Source organism: Lepisosteus platostomus, chromosome 16 (assembly GCF_059453375.1).
Source record: "Lepisosteus platostomus isolate fLepPlt1 chromosome 16, fLepPlt1.hap1, whole genome shotgun sequence".
NCBI classification, from domain to species: domain Eukaryota; kingdom Metazoa; phylum Chordata; class Actinopteri; order Semionotiformes; family Lepisosteidae; genus Lepisosteus; species Lepisosteus platostomus.
Window position 1 is genome coordinate 9,145,713 of NC_142626.1, and position 19,114 is coordinate 9,164,826.

The 19,114-nt window shown below is 38.7% G+C and overlaps 1 protein-coding gene across 1 annotated transcript in view; it reads right to left on the reverse strand.

Moving 5' to 3' along the window:
• The window catches only part of LOC148646821 (NLR family CARD domain-containing protein 3-like), a 231,538-nt gene that overhangs the window by 82,745 nt on the left and 129,679 nt on the right, over window positions 1–19,114 (reverse strand). The window contains exon 11 of the mRNA XM_088608953.1: window positions 10,726–10,899. Coding sequence (XP_088465079.1) covers window positions 10,726–10,899 — 174 coding nt within the window. The remainder of the gene's footprint in view (window positions 1–10,725; window positions 10,900–19,114) is intronic.

Below are 19,114 nucleotides of genomic sequence, written 5' to 3' on the forward strand. Positions count from 1 at the left end.
TATCTTCGGTAAAGACTTTGACGGCGACAGCTCAAACATGAGAGGTTGACCTTTATGAGCTCCACCTTGCGGAAATTCCAGATAGTATTATTTTACCTGCGTTATCATGCGGTATCATGTGGATCTATGCGAGAATATATGGTATTAATACCGTAACTTGGGGTATACCGCGTCAAGCGCACTGCAAAATAATGCGGTATCGCCTTCTTGTTTTGAATGGCTGCATCTGTATTTCTGCTCCAGAAAAATTGTGTATTTCCAACATTACTCTGTATGTTGAGATTTTAACTTTATATTTAGGCTCAAATTTAAACTGTAAATCCTATCTAATTTCTAACAGTAAATACTGATGTTTTACCCCCCTTTACCACAAATATGTATTTGTATTGTAACTGGGATTCACTTTTTTTTCTGTCTGTTTCTCCTTACTCTCTCTCACCCACTGCGATTCAGACACAGAATGGTAAAAGATGGCAACAAGTCAGGCAGCCAGAGGGAAGGTGGGTCGTCTTCCTGCCTCCATAACTACAAATCCAAATAGGAGTGGCTTAAGTGACATACAGAGTCATGTAACTGACAGTTTGAGGTACCATTTCGTGTAAATTTCACTTTGTTGCTGATAGGTTAAGCTTCCCAAACTCAGGCCCAAAGTCATGTGACTGATTTTTCTCTCTGTTTCATTGACTAAACTCAAAGATCACAAGAGCCACCATTTTAAATGGGATGTGTAGTTCTTAGTTCAGTTTGAATTTTAACTGTATGTACTGGCTTCGTATTTGGCCAGGGCTTTAAAGAGAGGGAGCACCAAAAATATTTGGAGCCATCTCCGCTTTAAAGGTACCCTCCTCGTGGAAGAATTTTCACTTTAAATGTTTGCCCAGCCTACTAGAGGAATTCAAGAGAGATTCTGATCTTCACCAACCCCTCAAACACTCCACAGACCCTCCACCTGAGACTGTGTTTATCCTGCTCTTGTAGAAGAGGAGTTGGGTCTGGCCCAACAGAAAGTGCACTGGGTACAATTGTCTTCTCATTGACATAACTCACCCTGAACACAACAGCAGGGCTGCTAAAGGCCAGACTAAGGTTAGAGAAGAGACTCATCATGGGAGTCAGGGAGCAGGTATTGTAGCAGTGAAAGTGAACCTGTTTCGCTGCAAGGAAGTGTAACTATAATCAGAAGTATAACATTAAATTCATACAGTATATACGATAAGGGATGACCTAAGTTCTTAATTTGACCGATGTTGTGGCCCACTTCAGTCAATTGCAAAAAAAAAAAACTTTTAATTTGGCAGTGGCTCCTCCTGAAACAGCCATTAATCAATCTGTGAAGATATTAGGCTTTTCAGGAATTTCAACTGTAATTCTAACAGTGATCACAAGTTGACTTCACAAGGTTTGTGTGCCCAGTTTTTCACTTTACCGTGCAGCTAATTACAACCAACAAATAACCTCCTTACTTTCTGTAATTTAAATTTAAATTTAAGGTAGTCACTGAGTCTCTTAAACCAAAAGAAAAAAAATCATTGGTACGCTTGTCTAAAGGAAAATAGATTGAGTCCTCACTACAATAAATCAAGCGAGAATAATGTGTATCCTGTGTGCACTGCTCTCAGCTGTAAATCATCAGGTTTACTCGCAGCCTCTGATGATTGAGAAACTTGCTGCCTCTTCACTGCGCTCCGCAGATCCCGAATGTTTTGAGAATGAAAGTGGATGCCTTGCATGATGTTCAACCTCTCCGGACGTTTTATCAATCCCAATCCAGTCCCTTCTGTTTCTCTCTTTTCCCGATAATCTCTCCTCTTTTCCTCCACTTGTTCATTACATTTAAACTCACACCTCTGAGCTCACTAGCCACTCCGTATAGTCCGGATCTCTCCACAGTGCTGGCGAGATACTCACTCTCTTTTTTTTTCTCTTGGGTCACATAGCCTTGGAGCCCCTCCAATTCAATGAGCACAATACATGTTTATTTATCCTGGTTGAACTACAATGTAACTTGCATTTCACCTGAACATGTTTACATTAACATTATATTCACATACTGTACTGTACTAAAACAACAAAAAATCCATATTAAAACTGTTTACATAAATTCACACAGGATTACAGAAGGGACAGACAGACTCTGCTGGATCTAAAACAGACACAAACTACTTGACAACAATGGTAGCGCACAAGACTCCCCACTGTGAGTTGTCAGCTTTGGACAATGCGGGGTGTTTGGAGTGTGGGGTCCACCGGCTAACTGATATCTCCGAAGAAGACAAAGTGCCTGTGTTGAATTAATACGTGGGTGAAATATTGGTTTAAATATTTTAGGAATGATTGATAAAGGTCTGTCGAGATAAGAACAAAAATTCAAGTTAGAGAGAGGAAAGTTGTGAGCCTCTGCCTATTAAGCTTTCGACACGGTTCTATGACGAACAATTTAATCAGCCACTTGAACTTTTAATGCAGGGCTCTCAATTAGATACGTCAGTGGTTCAGATGAAAAAAAAAATTACGCTCCGCTGTCCGGGCTGAAAGTAAGAGGGCTGTAATTGATGGTATATTGGCCCCTTAGTGGTGACCAGCGGTAGGGCATTAATTGTTCTCCGCTGTGTCACAGAGAGAAATCTGTACAGGCTTTCCCAGGAAGGCAGTATCCCCACACGTTTCCAGGGAGTGTCAGGGAGAGACAACAGCTGAGAAAGGTGCAGAGCCTGTACAGAGCTTTCCCCTCAGCTGTGGCCAGAGATCATTCCTCTAAAGTATGAGACTATTTCAGTTCCCAGCAGGCCAGGGAAAACAGGGAGCATATCAGGAAGATGACCCTATATTAACAGCATTCCCCGAGATGTAGTGCACACAGAATCTGACATGAATATCTGCCTGTACACTGCAGGGAATACAGTCCCAAAGTAGCTCACATCCAGTCCACACAGCGCCAGCAGCCTGGGTCCATGTCTAGCAGGTGTTGTAACTGGGGGACAATGGCTCAGACCAGTCTGCTAGTGAAGAATAAGAAGTGGCCCAGTTCTGTTTCCATTCTAGTATTGTGGCTGATGGGTTGTTTAAGAGGGGAGACACAGGGGGACACAGTGGTTAACATGGCTGTATCGCAGTGCCAGGGCCCTGGTTCAGTTCCGGACCTGGGGAGATATTTGTGTGAAGTTTGTATGTTCTCTCTGTGTTCTCATTTGTTTCCTCTGTCAAACCCCTGATGGACTGACAACCAGTACAGGCCCCTGTGTTGGGCCATTGCTTGCTAGGACAGGCTCTGGCTCACTCATGACCCTGAATTAGAAACAGTGGAGTCCAGGACAGACTGGGTGTCTCCTGCTCTCTACACACACAGACAGCACCACTCCTCTAGCAGACTGAGGAGGAAAGGAGGCAGTGGGGACAGGTCAACCCCACAGGTGATAAGTAGAAAGAGGACCAGGGTGAGTTTGAGGTCTCCTGCGCTCAATTCTGCAGGACACAAGGCCGGGCCATGAGCAGTTGATGACAACAGTTGAGAGTCCTCTAGGGTTTCTCACAGTGCCTGACATCCCAGCCATGACCATGATGTCATCAGTGTACTCAGAGTCCCGGATAGTAGGATTAGGACAGCCCGGGATGTAAAGCTCCTTGCTGACCCAGCGCAGGCTTCTATTATAGACTGTATACTTCTACGACATAATCACTTTTTGAATTCTAGAGGCTTTATAAAATATTTTAGAGGACAGCATTCCAGGTGGAAAATGACTATTTGGCTGGTAGTCTTATCATGGTAAACTAAACTGTATCCTTAAACACAAATAATGAAAACTGAAATGAATACATTCTGGGTCCATATAAGGCATTTGACAGGGTACTACAGCCTTTTGTATTTGAAACTTGTAGGATTTTCATAATGGTTTTATTGTTTGGCTACATGCAATGTAAAAGCAACCAAATGCACAGGAACAGGTTGATGGTATTCTGTCAGACACCTTTAATTCATACAGGGAACAAAACAAGGAGATTCTTGTACCACTGATTTATTCTCTCAGAGCGTACGTCTACAGAACGATACAGAGGGAGGTGATATAGCAGTAGAACACACAATCAGGCTCTTTATAAAGATGGTGTTAGTATATACAGCAGAAATTCAACATCTTTTCCTGTTCTCACAGATCTAATCACAGACTACAGCAACTTTTCAGAATAGGGATTCATTCTGAAGCAATGTTATTGGGAAATCTATATCCCTGGAGGTCTAAAATAAATTTAATTTACAGTAGGATTGGGATAAGATAAAATGTTGAGCAACTGCAATACCCAGAAACCTAGAAAACACATTAAAATTTAATTAAGAGGTTGTAGAAAAGCAGCTCAAGCAAGACTTCAATAGATGGAAACTGCTGCCTGTCTAATTCTTGAGAAGGATGAAGACAGCAAGAATGAAGGTACTTCCAGGATTTCTGTCTTGTTCCAGACCTTCCTTATGCCTCTCAATGACCAGAACTAAAACATCTATTTTATGTGGTTTAAAGTCAGGGTCCCATGCTATTGTGACCGTCGTGGTTCCACAAAGGTTAGTGTCCCCCCCCGCTCTACCCCACCGGTTCATCCCGCAACACCTGGGGCACGAACACGGATCTCCAGCATAACACAACAGTGAACCATCCACATGAGCTAAAGGAGACCTCTCTCAGCCCAGGTGGCTGAGGTCCCTGCAACGCACAGGGAGGGCGATGACGTCACCGTGTCCAAACTAGCTCTGCTACACTATTTCTATAAACCCCTCAAAATGACTATTTCTTTCTTGATTTTTTTCACAATACAAATTCTTGAGATTACTGTATTTAAATTGCAGAATTTATTTTCATAAAGTTTTGCTTTGTTCTGCTGGAAGCAAGCAGGGCTGGCAGGAGAAAGTGAAACAAGAGACGTGATCGAAAAGCCAAGGGTTGAGCTGAGAGGAACTGATTTAAGCACCAGGGAGAGTCTGAAGGAGAGTCGTTTAACATGCAGGGTTCAAAGCATAGGAATCAGTCCAAGATGTGGTCAAACAGGCAAGGTTAAAGCACAGAGAGAGAGGAGAAAACACTGGGGAAATTCAAAGGTGAGAAGAAGTAAATGAGACTCTAAAATGAGAGATTAACAAATTGGTCAATTTTGCATACCAAACTTGTTTCCACAGTTACTGTACATCCTTTCAGATGTATATAAAATACCAGAAAATACAGGAGGAATACAAGAGTAAGACGCAGGTGAGAAAATGAGGTTGGCACTTTCAAAGAAATTGAAGAATCTAAAACCATTCAAATCTGCATGAATCCACCAATTCACATTCATGGAGAGAATATGAGTAAAATATTAATATTCAATATTGGAAGAAACACCAATCACAAGCCAAATATGATAAATCTGGAAGCACATACTGTTGGTAGAATTGTGAAGAAAATCTGGCATATGGTAAACATTTTTTGGTATGAAAAATAAATTGGGGAAAGATTCTGGAAGAAAAAAATCCTCATTAGTAGTCATTTTCCTTCAGGGACAAACACCAGATGAACGGCCTTCAGAGGCAGAAAGATACAGATGCAGCCATTCAAAATGCGCGGTACGGTAATCTACCCACAAGCCACCGCGGGGCACCGTGGTAAGTGATTGGCTGGCCAAAATGACTGACAGGGGCACTCGTGGTGCATTGGTTGGTAGTGAAAAGATGTAATCATTTAATGTCTTTACTGTGCACATTTTAATCCGCTTAGTTTTGAATATTTATATGGAATTTTACCACTAAAGGGAAATTTTAGTAGCTGAGCATAAAAAGAAGAGGAGCATAACACATCTGAAGGTCATAAACGATATTAATTTAGGAACATTACTGTATGTACGTAAACTGTACTGTGTATGGCGGGTCTTGGTAGTTTAAAGAAAAAATACACACCAGTCTTCCATTTCTCCCTAAACATTTTAAGCATGAAAGTTTTATGAAACGGTACCCAAATATGCGATTGCTGTATAGAATGAATTTTAATTTTAAAAAATTATTTAACACGAAAATTAAGCTGTTTACATCTTCCGCCTGAGAACAGTCACCCGTTGCTACCCAACGCAGAAACACAACCACTAACTAGCAAAGAAGAAGACATTAGCAATCCAATATGATAAAGAAATAAATGATTATTTTGTTTATTTCTTTTGCACATTTATTTAAACATTTCCATCGATTGTACAAGCACTTGGAAACTGTCCAATCCCAAGTTCATCAGGCATTATCCTTTACGCTGCGGGTATTCTCCCGGTCTGGTGCCGGTCTGTGTCTTCTAGGATATAATGCCAGCGAACTCCTGTTTTTATGTCCACTATAACAGACAATCTCCTTTGCTTTTAACCGAGCGTCTAACCCCTCTGATTGGAGAAAAAAAGACGTGCTGGTTTGCTATACATACTGTACCAGGAAGATGATTCCTGTCTATTCGAAACGTGTATTTTAAAACTATAAGAAGTAAAAACCTTACAGCATACACAGATTTCTAAACTGATCAGGATCGTTATCTTTGTCTTATCCATAATAATGTTCACAGCTCTGTGCAGCAAATTAATAATAAACTTTATTTTATATAGCGTTTTAAATGAATAAGTAATTAGATTACTCATAAACCTAATCACTTTTTCTACATAAACACAGCGTAATTGCTCTCTGAAAATGCTTTTTCTTTTTATATAGGCTCAGATTTCAACTACAGATCGTATTATTATAAACTTTCTTGGAAAAATGTCTTTTATGTAAACCATGTTTGCTATTAATTCATTTAGGGCTACAATATGTTCATTGTCTTCCAATCGAGTCGAGTTGACATTAGAAGCTTGCCACAATTAAAAGAAGCAATTAAACACAGCGTAATTGCTCTCTGAAAATGCTTTTTCTTTTATTTAGGCTCAGATTTCAACTATAGATCGTATTATTATCAACTTTCTTGGAAAAATGTCTTTTATGTAAACCATGTTTGCTATTAATTCATTTAGGGCTAGAATATGTTCATTGTCTTCCAATCAAGTCGAGTTGACATTAGAAGCTTGCCACGCCCAGACTGTTAGACCAACGCATTAGCATCTTAAAGCGATTCCATTGAGGAGCCTAGCTTTCTTAACTAGTAAGTACTGTACTTCCTTGGTTTTGGAGGGGGGAGGTGTCTTTCGCTGGAAATCTCGCCCCCTTCTACTTCGAAAATACCTGTGAAACAGGTTTAATTCGTCACAGCCAGCACTCCCGCAGAGAGGGGGGTTGTACTCGTTATTGTCTTAGCCGGAACACATCACTATATCTCATTTTGTATTTCTATAAAAAAAATTGTTTGCCCAGGCTAACACTATTGTTGTTATTGTTTTTATCCTGTAAAGCGCTTTGAGGAGCACAGCTTTCTCACCACTTAGATTACATTTTGATACCATCCTTACACAAAGCAGAAACTTCTTGTATTTTCCGATGACATACAAGTGGAAAGATTACAGATTTTAATCGTCTTTTTTCTGAACCAGGAAACAATAATAAAAAACTTTATTTAACATATCACCTTTAAAAGTGGCATCTCAATGCAATACAGTAGATGTAAACCACAGATTACAAAGTAAATACCCAGACAAACGCAAACGCGTTTTTAATAAAATGCTTTTATTCATTCAGCAGAGAGAGAGAGCGTAAAACCTGGGCGTAACAGCTGTTCCTTTTTCTGATCACTCGCTCTCTGGATAAACGTCTCACCTGTCCTGTTCTTTGTTTTCCTAATTTGCTGATTATGCCTCCCGCGATCCACTCCTGCCCTCACACCTAAAGAAGACTATTTTAAATTTCTTTGCGTGGTCCATTGTGCAATTAACCCTTGTATGCGCTGTCCTTAAGGTGATATCACATAAAGGTGATATGTAAAATAATGTTTTTTATTATTGTTATAGAGAAACATGATCAGATTTTCCCTGGTTCAGAAAAAAAGATCTAAAGTATACTAGTTTGTCACTAGTATACTTTTAATACAGTCTTTGCTGTGCTCTAGAGGATCCTTGTGATATTTCGAGCTCTGGTTGAATGATAAGTGTCGCAGTTTAAATCATTTTTGTAGTTGGAAATTATGAAACGCTCTGTTAAAAGCAAGGGAGTTTTTGTGTCCGTTACTGTAAAAGAAAATGCCTGACAGATTAGGGCTTGGACAGATTCCAAGTGCATTTTTGCAATTTATGTTGCATTGTGCATTGTGCTGCTGTAATACAGTTTAAAATAATTCAAAGTCTAAACAGTATCAGCTTTATTTATGGGTTGCAATTTAAAAAAAGCCAAAAACCGCACTCAAAATGCAATTTAGAGCTTTCTGGCAAGAGGAGACACCCAAATTAATAATGTTACATGCCACTGTTTGTGCATGAACAAGGTTATACTGCTACTTCCTTAGATACGCGATTAAAACAATTTTTGAATCCCCAGCGGAACACATTCCATAAGAATCAGCGCTTTTATATATCGCCTTTTATATAGCCACCTATATCGGTGGCTTCTAAAAACGCCTTACAGGATAAAAACAGCAACAATATTGTATTTCATTGCACTTTGAAAACCAAGTAATAACTTAACTATATGTGCAAACGTTTTATGATATGTCACTGTTGTGAATGTCTGTGGAGTGTATCTTATTTGCCTGTCTGTCCTGGCTCTCTCGTTCGCCCTCCCCCCCCCTCTCTCAATTCAATTCAATTCAAGGTGCTTTATTAGCATGACAGATGGGTAAAATCAGTGTTGGGTATTTACTTTGCTTTGAGATTCCACTTTTAAAGGTGATATATAAAATCAAGGCTTTAACTTGCTTTAACTCCGCAAGTCTGAGTTCTCGTGTCCGTCCTATCCGAACTCGAAAGTATTACAATATATATCTTTATAGCTGGTGGTGTACAGCTTTTTAGTATAGATTACACTTTTCTAAAATATATTTAAAAAATAAAAACGATTACAATCTAATCTTTCCACGTTTGATCCCAAGATCACAAGAAAAATAAATCTAAACGGGGAGAAAGCTATGCTGAAAGTTTATTAAGATACTTAGAAGACAAAGATATCAATTTATGTTGCATTTGTCTGATTGTGAATCAAAAAACACATATATTTAAACCCGTGTTTGCGATTTAAATCAAAATGCGATTTAAATCAATATAAATGTTTATATTGTAACGCCTAGGTGACTATTCATTGTTATTAAAATGACTTAAATTCAATCATGTTGTGATTTTTAGAAATATAAATTTGTTTGGTGCGAGTGAGGTTTTATTTAATCTCTGACTCAGGGAAACGTTTCATTTTTTCAAAGAAATGTTTGTTAAAGGGAATTCATGGCTCCAGTGGGATTCAATCACAGACTGTGTGACATGGGAGTCAGGAACCTAACCCACAGCGCCACTGGCAAGGTCACATGCAGAGTGCTGAAAAAGCACAACAGAAACATTATCAACAGACAATGTACAGCGTGTATTATTCTTGTGTTGCGGTACATGAATATAATTATATCGTTATTAATTTATTTAGATACGCGATTCCATATTATATTCCCTTTTAATCAAATTCTAAAAGTATGCTTATTGACTCCGGTATCACGTTAGTTAAAGACTTCGATGCTTAAAATGTTTAGGGAGAAATGGAATACTGGTGTGTATGTTTTCTTTAAAGTACTGAGACCAGCCATATACTGTATGTTTAAGTTCCAAAATTAATATCGTTTATGGCCTTCACACACGTTATGCTCCTATTCTTTTTATGCTCAGGTACTAAGATTTCCCTTCAGTGGTAAAATTCCATATAAATATTCAATACTTAAACAGGCACAGTTAAGACATTAAATATACATGTACATACTATATACAGTACAGTTTGCATACGTTAACATGTTTATGTTCCTAAATCAATCTCTTTTATGAGCATGTGAGAGGCATGGTGAATCGATTCTCAAAAATTACTGTACTTTGCATGATTGGATACAAGTGCGTGATTGTGAAATGCTGTGGTGTTACTTTTACAAAGACGGTCAATGAAAAAAAGAATGTTGACCAGGGCAATACTTTGAGTTTACAGCTTGTCCAAGGTCATTCATTATTAATCCTATTAGTAATATCTTCGTTAAAGACTTTGATGGCGACAGCTCAAACATGAGAGGTTGAGCTTTATTAGCTCCACCTTGCGGAAATTCCAGATACTATTATTTTGCTTGTGGTATTACAGGAGAATTTACGGTAACTCGCGGTAGACTGCGTAAAGCACACCACAAAATAATGCGGTATCGCCCACGCATTTTGAATGGCTGCATCTGTACTTGTTTAGAACTGTCAGAACTGCAGCCATGAAATAAATATCTAGAAACTAGTTAAAGCTGAACAGACCCCGTGTTCAAATTAAGATGGACTCTATGAATGAAATCTCATGAAGAATATTATCTACAGAATTATAAATGAACCACAACATATACATGTGTAAAAAAGGATTGGTAAAATGGGAAAGATTGCATGTCGAGTCTCTCAGTAATGAGATATTAACAAAGAAGCCAAAAACAAGAACTTGTATAAGATTGCGTAGCAGTTTTTTGTATTTCTAGGTGCCCCCCTTCTTTTTTGTTCTGTTCTTCCTAGGTGTTTCTTTTCTAATGCATGTGAAAATGGCAATATTCTGTGTCTCAGCATACCTAAATAAAACAATAAAAAACAAAGAAATCGCCAGTGTTTACTTACTTCAGTGTTATTAATTTACAGTTGGGATTCCTCAGAGCTGCAGACAGCAGTTTCACTCCTGAATCCCCCAGGTTATTGCCTCTCAGATCTAACTCTGTCAGACTGGAGTGTTGAGACTGAAGAGCAGACGCCAGATCTTCACAACATCTCTCTGTTAGTTTACAGCTCCACATCCTGCAGACAAAAAGACAGGAGAACAGCTGAACATCTGCACAGCTCATCCACATCTTTCTTCACTCCAACACCCAGCTTGACATTAATAATACAACATCATGTCATTATCATCTCAGAGTGTCCATGGATGAAGATGATGAAGACAACAGCTGCTTTAAAATTTGGGTTCCAGAAGGAAAAAGAAAGATGAGAAGAAATTGTCAGGAAGGGAAACAGGAAGACACATGGAGCTACAATGAAAAGGGAAAAAGAAAGAAAGACTTTGACTTTAAACCATAATAAAAATTGCTTCACATGTACAGTATTATTATATTTTTTATGATGTCATCTTCTTCTAGTTATTTTTAGTTAGTTATAATGTTGTTGTTTTTCTTCAAATGCTTTATTAATCCCAATGTAAATTACCAACACTGGAGTAAGTGAACTGGAGATTTTATTATTGTTGTTTGTAAATATGTTGAGAAAAACAACATTCCCATTTGAAGAAAAAAAAACAACAACCAGGGTTTTAAGCATAACAACACATAAAATAAAAATAATAAACAATAATAATGTGAAGCCTAAACTGCATAAAAACTCACAACCCCTATATACTATACAAATCCAACTTAAAAGAAAATGATAATAAAACTAAACAAACCCCATCCCTCCTAGAAATATACAACACTGCACACTTTTTACGCGGAGCTGTCATACAGAATGAGCCGTCTCTAGGTCTGTTTTTATAATTTACTTTTTAAAATTAAGCAACGTAAATCATTTCTTTTGACTTCTGTTCCTTTAATTATCATTAAGGACAGCTACTTTCTCACAAATTATATTTACTTTTTAAACCATTGTTAAACAAAGCAGGAGCTTATTGTACTCCCTAATGACATGATGTGGAAAGATTATAGATTTTACTCGCCTTTAGGTTTTTATAAATTTTAGCAAAGTTTCATCAAAACAAATACAAAACTATTCTCGACTATTTCTGAATGTTATGACTAATTTAGTTCAATATTAGAAATACATGTCATTGTTCAAATGTACGTTAAATCTGAGTATTGGAAATGAAGTAAAATACAAAATTAGTAAAGACAAATTAGGGTAAAATACATTTAAAAAAAATTTGCTTTCACAATTAAAAACAGTCTTAACTGTTTATAACAATTAAATGTATTTTAACGACTGCGGGTTTCGGTACGGAATGGAGCAGGCATGGGACATGGGAATGGGGTTGAACAACACATTTATGTATTCACTTGAACCGGGAAAGGTAAACACACAGGGACAGGGGTTACAGTGCTGCACCTTCACTAACACACACATACACACCCGAAGGGAAGAGGCTCCGCCCCACTATATACTATATCCCGTAGTCCCGCTCCCAGGCGCTCTTCTCAGCCCGCCTTGTGTTCACATGCTAAAGCGCCCCGCATGGCACTACAGTATTAACTAAGGAACGGGGTAGCAGTGTTTAGCATGCTTTTTGTAAGTTTTTTTCATAAATACAACAGTAGCACCAGATGTCTCAGTGGCTTTCAAAATTAAATGATGCATGGAAACCTTTGAACTAGAAAGATAACTAAGCTATCCATCCATTTCAAATGGTGGCACAGTGGTTAGCATTGCTGTCCTGCAGTGCTGGGGCCCCAGGTTCAATTCCTGGGGTACAGTATGTGTGGGGTTTGCATGTTCACTCTGGGTTTAAGTGGGTTTTCTCCAGGTACTCTACGGGTACTGTACCTACATACTGGTCAGTTAATTGGCTTATGGGAATACTGGCCCTGGTGTGTGTGTTTGTCTGCCCTGTGATGTATTCTGGGTGTATTCTGCCTTGTGTCCATTGTTTGCTAGGATAGGCTCCAGCTCCCCTGTACTGGATAAAGACATGAGAAAATGGATGGAACTAAAGGAATTGTGTAACAAAACACAGTGATTAAACCCACTATGAGATGGCAGGATCTCACAGGATAAATTATTTTATAGTGCTGGTTTAACAAAACAGCTTTTCCACTTCTCTGGCACATCAGTATCCATACCTAGCCTGCTAATAAATTCCCTGTAAATATAAATATCTTCGGATGCTGACTCTGGATCAGCATCAGCTGTTTGCCCATTCCTTCATTTTATGTGCATCCAACACACAGCTGAATGCTAGCAATTTCACAAAATCTAAAATACAATCCTAATTTCAGAATCTATGTAAACATTCAACAGTTGATATTCAGTGAGTCTGTTAACTTTATCATCTTCTTCTGCAGTCTGTAACATCTCCTGTGCATTTGTCAAAAGTATGCCTAGCCCTCTAAGGAAGTGTCCTGGTTATCAGTGTATTCCTCAACTTTCCCCAAATTACCTTTTTCCTACCTACCTGTACATCCCTAGTCTTAACATGCTCCATGAGAACTTACTTTTAACCTTTGTCTGTTCATCTACTACATGGTAGCAAACTATCTTTGTCTAATTTTACTGTACCTGCCATTTTTTGCAGCCTGCAGATAACACTTTCAGTTATTCTAGATTAATCATTTTCTACTACTTTGAGAAAGTGAAAATCCCATTGTCATTTTCATCCCTGTCCTAACTCCTCTTCATTCTTCATTTTAACTATACTGTTCCTACAGGAAGTTTCAGGTCAACATTCCAGCTTCCCTGTTGTCCATTTCTTTCTTTCTCACTGTTTCAAGCTCCTCTTACTTTCTTAATTCTACCGCTAGTAGATTGTTTGTACATCCTCCCTTGCTTCTTTTTCAACCTTTCCATCCTTCCCCTTCAGTGTCTGGCATCTCTTATTCTAGCCAAACCTTGAATATCCATATACCTTGCATTCATTTCTAACATACCTGTATGCTGTTATTTTGCATACAGTATGTTGTCTTTTTTGCAAGAGCTCTTCAGACACGCTGTTACTAGCCTGAACATAACTCCTAATGCTTTGCGCCCTGCAATAAGTCAGCCTAACCTAAATCCTCAAAAACTGCTTGTATTAATTTGTTTAAATCACAAACATCATATTTAAATACCGGCCATGTTCAGCATTAAAAAAAGCTGCACTGTGGAACATCACACCGATTTAGTTTCTTTTAATGGAACTAGAGAAACCAAAAGGGCTTCTTTTTCTAGAATTGATTACTGCACATCCTGCTCACTGGGGTAATTAAATCCACACTGAGCAATCTCCAATATGTTTAGAATTTGACTGCGAGAATCCTGATCAGGTCGCAAGCAAGCAATTGCATTATGCCTGTCTTCGAGTCCTTGCACTGGCTTCCTATCAGGTTTCGAGTCAACTTCAAAATCCTCATCCTCATTCAGTACCTGTCTGGCTTATTACCTGTCTACTCCCCACCTTGCAACCTTTGTCCCTCTGACTCTGGTCTTCTAGCTGTCCTCAAGAACATCTACATTCTGTGGGTGACAGGGCCTTCTGTAGCTACACCCCAGGGCTCTGGATTTGTATCCCCAGTGATATCAGAGTCACCCCCCCTGAGTGCATTTCAATCTAACCTCAAAACCTTTCTTTTTAGAAAGGCTGTTTTTTAGTGTCTGTATCTGCTTCATTTTCTAACTTCGGTAGCACTTCTAACTGCTTGTCTTTCTCATACAGTGGTGTGAAAAAGTGTTTGCCCCCTTCCTGATTTCTTATTTTTTTGCATGTTTGTCACACTGAAATGTTTCAGATCATCAAACAAATTGAAATATAACACAAAGATAACACAAGTAAACACAAAATGCAGTTTTTAAATGAATGTTTTTTATTATTAAGGGGAAAAAAATCCAAACCTACATGGGCCTGTGTGAAAAAGTGATTGTCCCCCTGTTAAAACATAAATCAACTGTGGTTTATCACATCTTTGGAAAGCTGAGTTCAATTTCTCTAGCCACACCCAGGCCTGATTACTGCCACACCTGTTCTGACCTGACCTGCCTGACAAAGTGAAGTAGACCAAAAGATCCTCAAAAGCTAGACATCATGCTGCAATCCAAAGAAATTCAGGAACAAATGAGAAACAGAGTAATTGAGATTTATTAGTCTGGAAAAGGTTATAAAGCCATTTCTAAAGCTTTGGGACTCCAGCGAACCATAGTGAGAGCCATTATCCACAAATGGCGAAAACATGGAAGAGTGGTGAACCTTCCCAGGAGTGGCCGGCCGACCAAAATTACCCCAAGAGCGCAGCGACGACTCATCCAAGAGGTCAGAAAAAAACCCACAACATCCAAAGAACTGCAGGCTTCACTTGCCTCAGTTAAGGTCAGTGTTCATGACTCCACCATAAGAAAGAGACTGGGCAAAAATGGCCTGCATGGCAGAGTTCCAAGACTAAAACCACTGCTGAGCAAAAAGAACATAAAGGCTCATCTCAGTTTTGCCAGAAAACATCTTGATGATCCCCAAGACTTTTGGGAAAATACTCTGTGGACTGACAAGACAAAAGTTGAACTTTTTGGAAGGTGTGTGTCCCATTACATCTGGTGTAAAAGTAACACAGCATTTCAGAAAAGGAACATCATACCAACAGTAAAATATGGTGGTGGTAGTGTGATGGTCTGGGGCTGTTTTGCTGCTTCAGGACCTGGAAGACTTGCTGTGGTAAATGGAGCCATGAATTCTGCTGTCTACCAAAAAATCCTGAAGGAGAATGTCCGGCCATCTGTTCGTGACCTCAAGCTGAAGCGCACTTGGGTTCTGCAGCAGGACAATGATCCAAAATGCACCAGCGTCTTGTTTTTTGTTTGTTTTGGAGACCTTGATCGATACTGATTGATGACGTCAAAACCCATTTATTTTCTATTGGCACAGATGCAGCCATTCAAAGTGCGCGGCACAGAAACGTACCGTTTGTAATTGACTAAGCCATCATGCGTTATACCGCGGTACGTGATTGGTTGACCGACAGGGGCACTCGTGGTGCGTTGGTCGGTTGTAGAAAGATTTAAATGTCTTTACTGTTCCCGTTTAAGTATTGAATATTTATATGGAATTTTACCACCGAAGGGAAATCTTAGTAGCTGAGCATAAAAAGAATAGGAGCATAACGCGTGTGAAGGCCATAAACAATATTAATTTTGGAAAATAAACATACAGTATTACAGTATATGGCTGGTCTCAGTACTTTAAAGAAAAAATACACACCAGTATTCCATTTCTCCCTAAGCATTTTAAGCATCGAAGTCTTTAACTAACATGTGAAATAACGTGTATAAAAAGTGGTAGTTTTAAGCTTTTCTGTGAATACGCTCAATACCGGAGCCAACAAGCATACTTTAAGAATTTGATTAATAGGGAATATAATATGGAATTGCGTATCTAAAGAAATTAATAACAATATAATTATATTAATGTACTATAACACAATAGTACACGCTGTACAATGTCTGTTAATACTGTTTGTGTGGGCTGTTTCACCACTCCTCATGTGACCTTGCGGGTGGTACTGTAGTCTAGGTGCCTGACTTATAAACCACAGGTTGGGTGTTCTCCAGCCGGAGCCACAACTTTCCTTTTAACAAACATTTCTTTAAAAAAAAATGTCAATGTTATGGACAATTAATTGACTTTTTATAGTTCTAAATATCACAACATGTTCGAATTTAAGTCATTTTTTAATAACAATGAATAGCTGTAAATTGTAAATATGTAACGACGTTTACATTGGCGTTATTAATTTTTTCACTTGAGTGTATGGACGATTGTCAGCTGTCACTGAGAGCAGACCCCCCCTCTTAGGCTGTGCAAACAATCTTTTAGATTTTTATAGAGAAATGGAGGCTGTACAGTATCCGTTACAATATAAACATTTACTGTCAAACTTTAAATCAGCAATTGATTTAAAGACAATCTGTCAAAGCGCAATGAAACCTATTACTTGATTCTTATGGACGCCCGGTCCCACCAGGGATTAAAAAAAAAAAACATGCAATCGTGTATCTAAAGAAATAACAGTATAACTATGTTCATGCACAAATAATAGCATGTTACATTATTAGTTTGGGTGTCTCCTCTTGCCAGAAAGCTCTCAATTGCATTTTGAGTGCGTTTTTTTACTTTTTTTAAATTACAACCCATAAATAAAGCTGATTCTGTTTAGACTTTTCATTATTTTAAACTGTATTACAGCAGCACAATGCACAATGCAACGTAAATCGCTACCTTTTTCTTCTGCCTAATGTTCACCTCACTGTCCAGCAAATGTATTAATGGTTTTTAATTACCATACTTTTGTGGTACATGACTTTGCTAAAATGTATTTAAAAATAAAAACGAGAGAGAGAGAGAGAGCGGCAGTTTTTCGTTGTCAAAAAGTAATTGTTTTTTACTTTGTCGGCACCCAGACAAACGCAAACGCGTTTTTAATAAAATGCTTTTATTCATTCTTAATCAGACTCACATTCCCGAATGCCCCCTGCCCCTCTCAACAATCGTAGGAAGAACACAAAACAGCCTGTTAAGCCTCTACCTACTGCGACTCGAACATGAAATGGTTAAAGATGGCGACAAGTCAGGCACCCAGAGGTGGGGGGTGCGTCTTTCCACCTCCATAACATTAGCAAATTAAAAAAAAAATCAGTCGAAAAGCCTGGCGTAACAATTGTTTCCTTTTTCTGATCACTACCTGTGTGGATACTCATCTCACCTGTCCTGTTCTTTGTTTCCTTGTTATTTGCTGTGTATGCCTGCTGCGATCCACTCCTGCCCTCACACCTAAAGAAGACTATTTTACATTTCTATGTGCGGTCCATAGTGCAATTAACCCTTGCTAATACATTTGCGGACTTTTGAAAGTCTGTGCTGTCCTTTGAAATTGAGATGATCTCTGGTTCTTTGACAAAACAAGGCTCGCCAGATAATGTGAAAAAGACACAAATCGAAACCTGTTTTTATAGCTTTTAAAGTCGTGCAATGTGTACGCAGGAACACATCATTATATCTTATATATGAAAAATACATAATATAGCTCCCAAACAAACGCAAACGTGTTTTTAATAAAATACTTTTATTCATTCATAATCTAACTCGCATAACTCACATTCCCGAGTGCCCCCCATCCCGTCTAACAATTTTAGGAAGACTAAGTAAGGACTAAGGAAGTTGTCATCTGTTGTTGAAGCTCTGTGAGCTCGGTGACTTTGAGACCACTTGTTATCCCAAGTTATTTGAATCACCACAATTCAAATAGAGAAAAAAGAGCTGGCTGACAAGATTTAAGATGTGGCTGTCAATGTTAGATTAAAAAAAAACACATTGGCCGACGTTAGTTACATTGCTTGAAAAATAATTTTATTTAGAGAGACTGGATAAGTAATTCAAGTGTTTTTTTAACTTCCTGAAAAACAAGTAATAATTTAACAATATGTGCAAATGTTTTATGATATGTCACTGCTGTGAATGTCTGTAGAGTGTATCTTATTTGCCTGTCCTGACTGGTGGAGCTCATCCAGCTGTGTCTGTGTCTGGAGCCAAGGTATCGGCTTGTTTCCCCCTCCCGCCCCTCTCTGTGTACAGTGGAGGCTCCTGTCCTGACCGGCGGAGCTCATACAGCTGTGATTGTCCTTTGAAACTCATCAAAAAAGATACACTCACCAGAGCTTGCACAACAACTGTATAACTAAAAAAGACCTCTTCACTGTGTGAAAATACAACCTTTATAAATTTATGCAGGTAAATAATTTCTATTAGGAATTATTTTTTAATCTATCAATGTTAGATAAAAAAAAACACATTGCCCGACGTTAGAAAGCATCTTGCATTACATTGCTTGAAAAAGAATTTTATTTCGAGAGACTGGATAAGTAATGTGTTTTTTTAACTTCCTGAAAAACAAGTAATAATTTAATTATATGTGCAAATGATATGTCGCTGTTGTGAATGTTTGTAGAGTGTCTTATTTGCCTGTCTTGACTGGTGGAGCTCATCCAGCTGTGTCTGGATATCTTGATCAAATATTTGGCTAGTGTGTATTGTCTGTTTAGGGTTCTGTAGCATTCCACATGGCTGGACAGCTTGTTCCCCCCTCCCGCCCCTCTCTGTGTACAGTAGAGCCTCCTGTCCTGACTGGTGGAGCTCATACAGCTGTGTCTGGAGAGAATCCAGGGTATCAGCTCAACCACACGGCTGTGCAGCTTGTTCTCCCCTCCCGCCCCTCTCTGTGTACAGTAGAGCCTCCTGTCCTGACTGGTGGAGCTCATACAGCTGTGTCTGGAGAGAATCAGCTTGTGAGCACTCTGT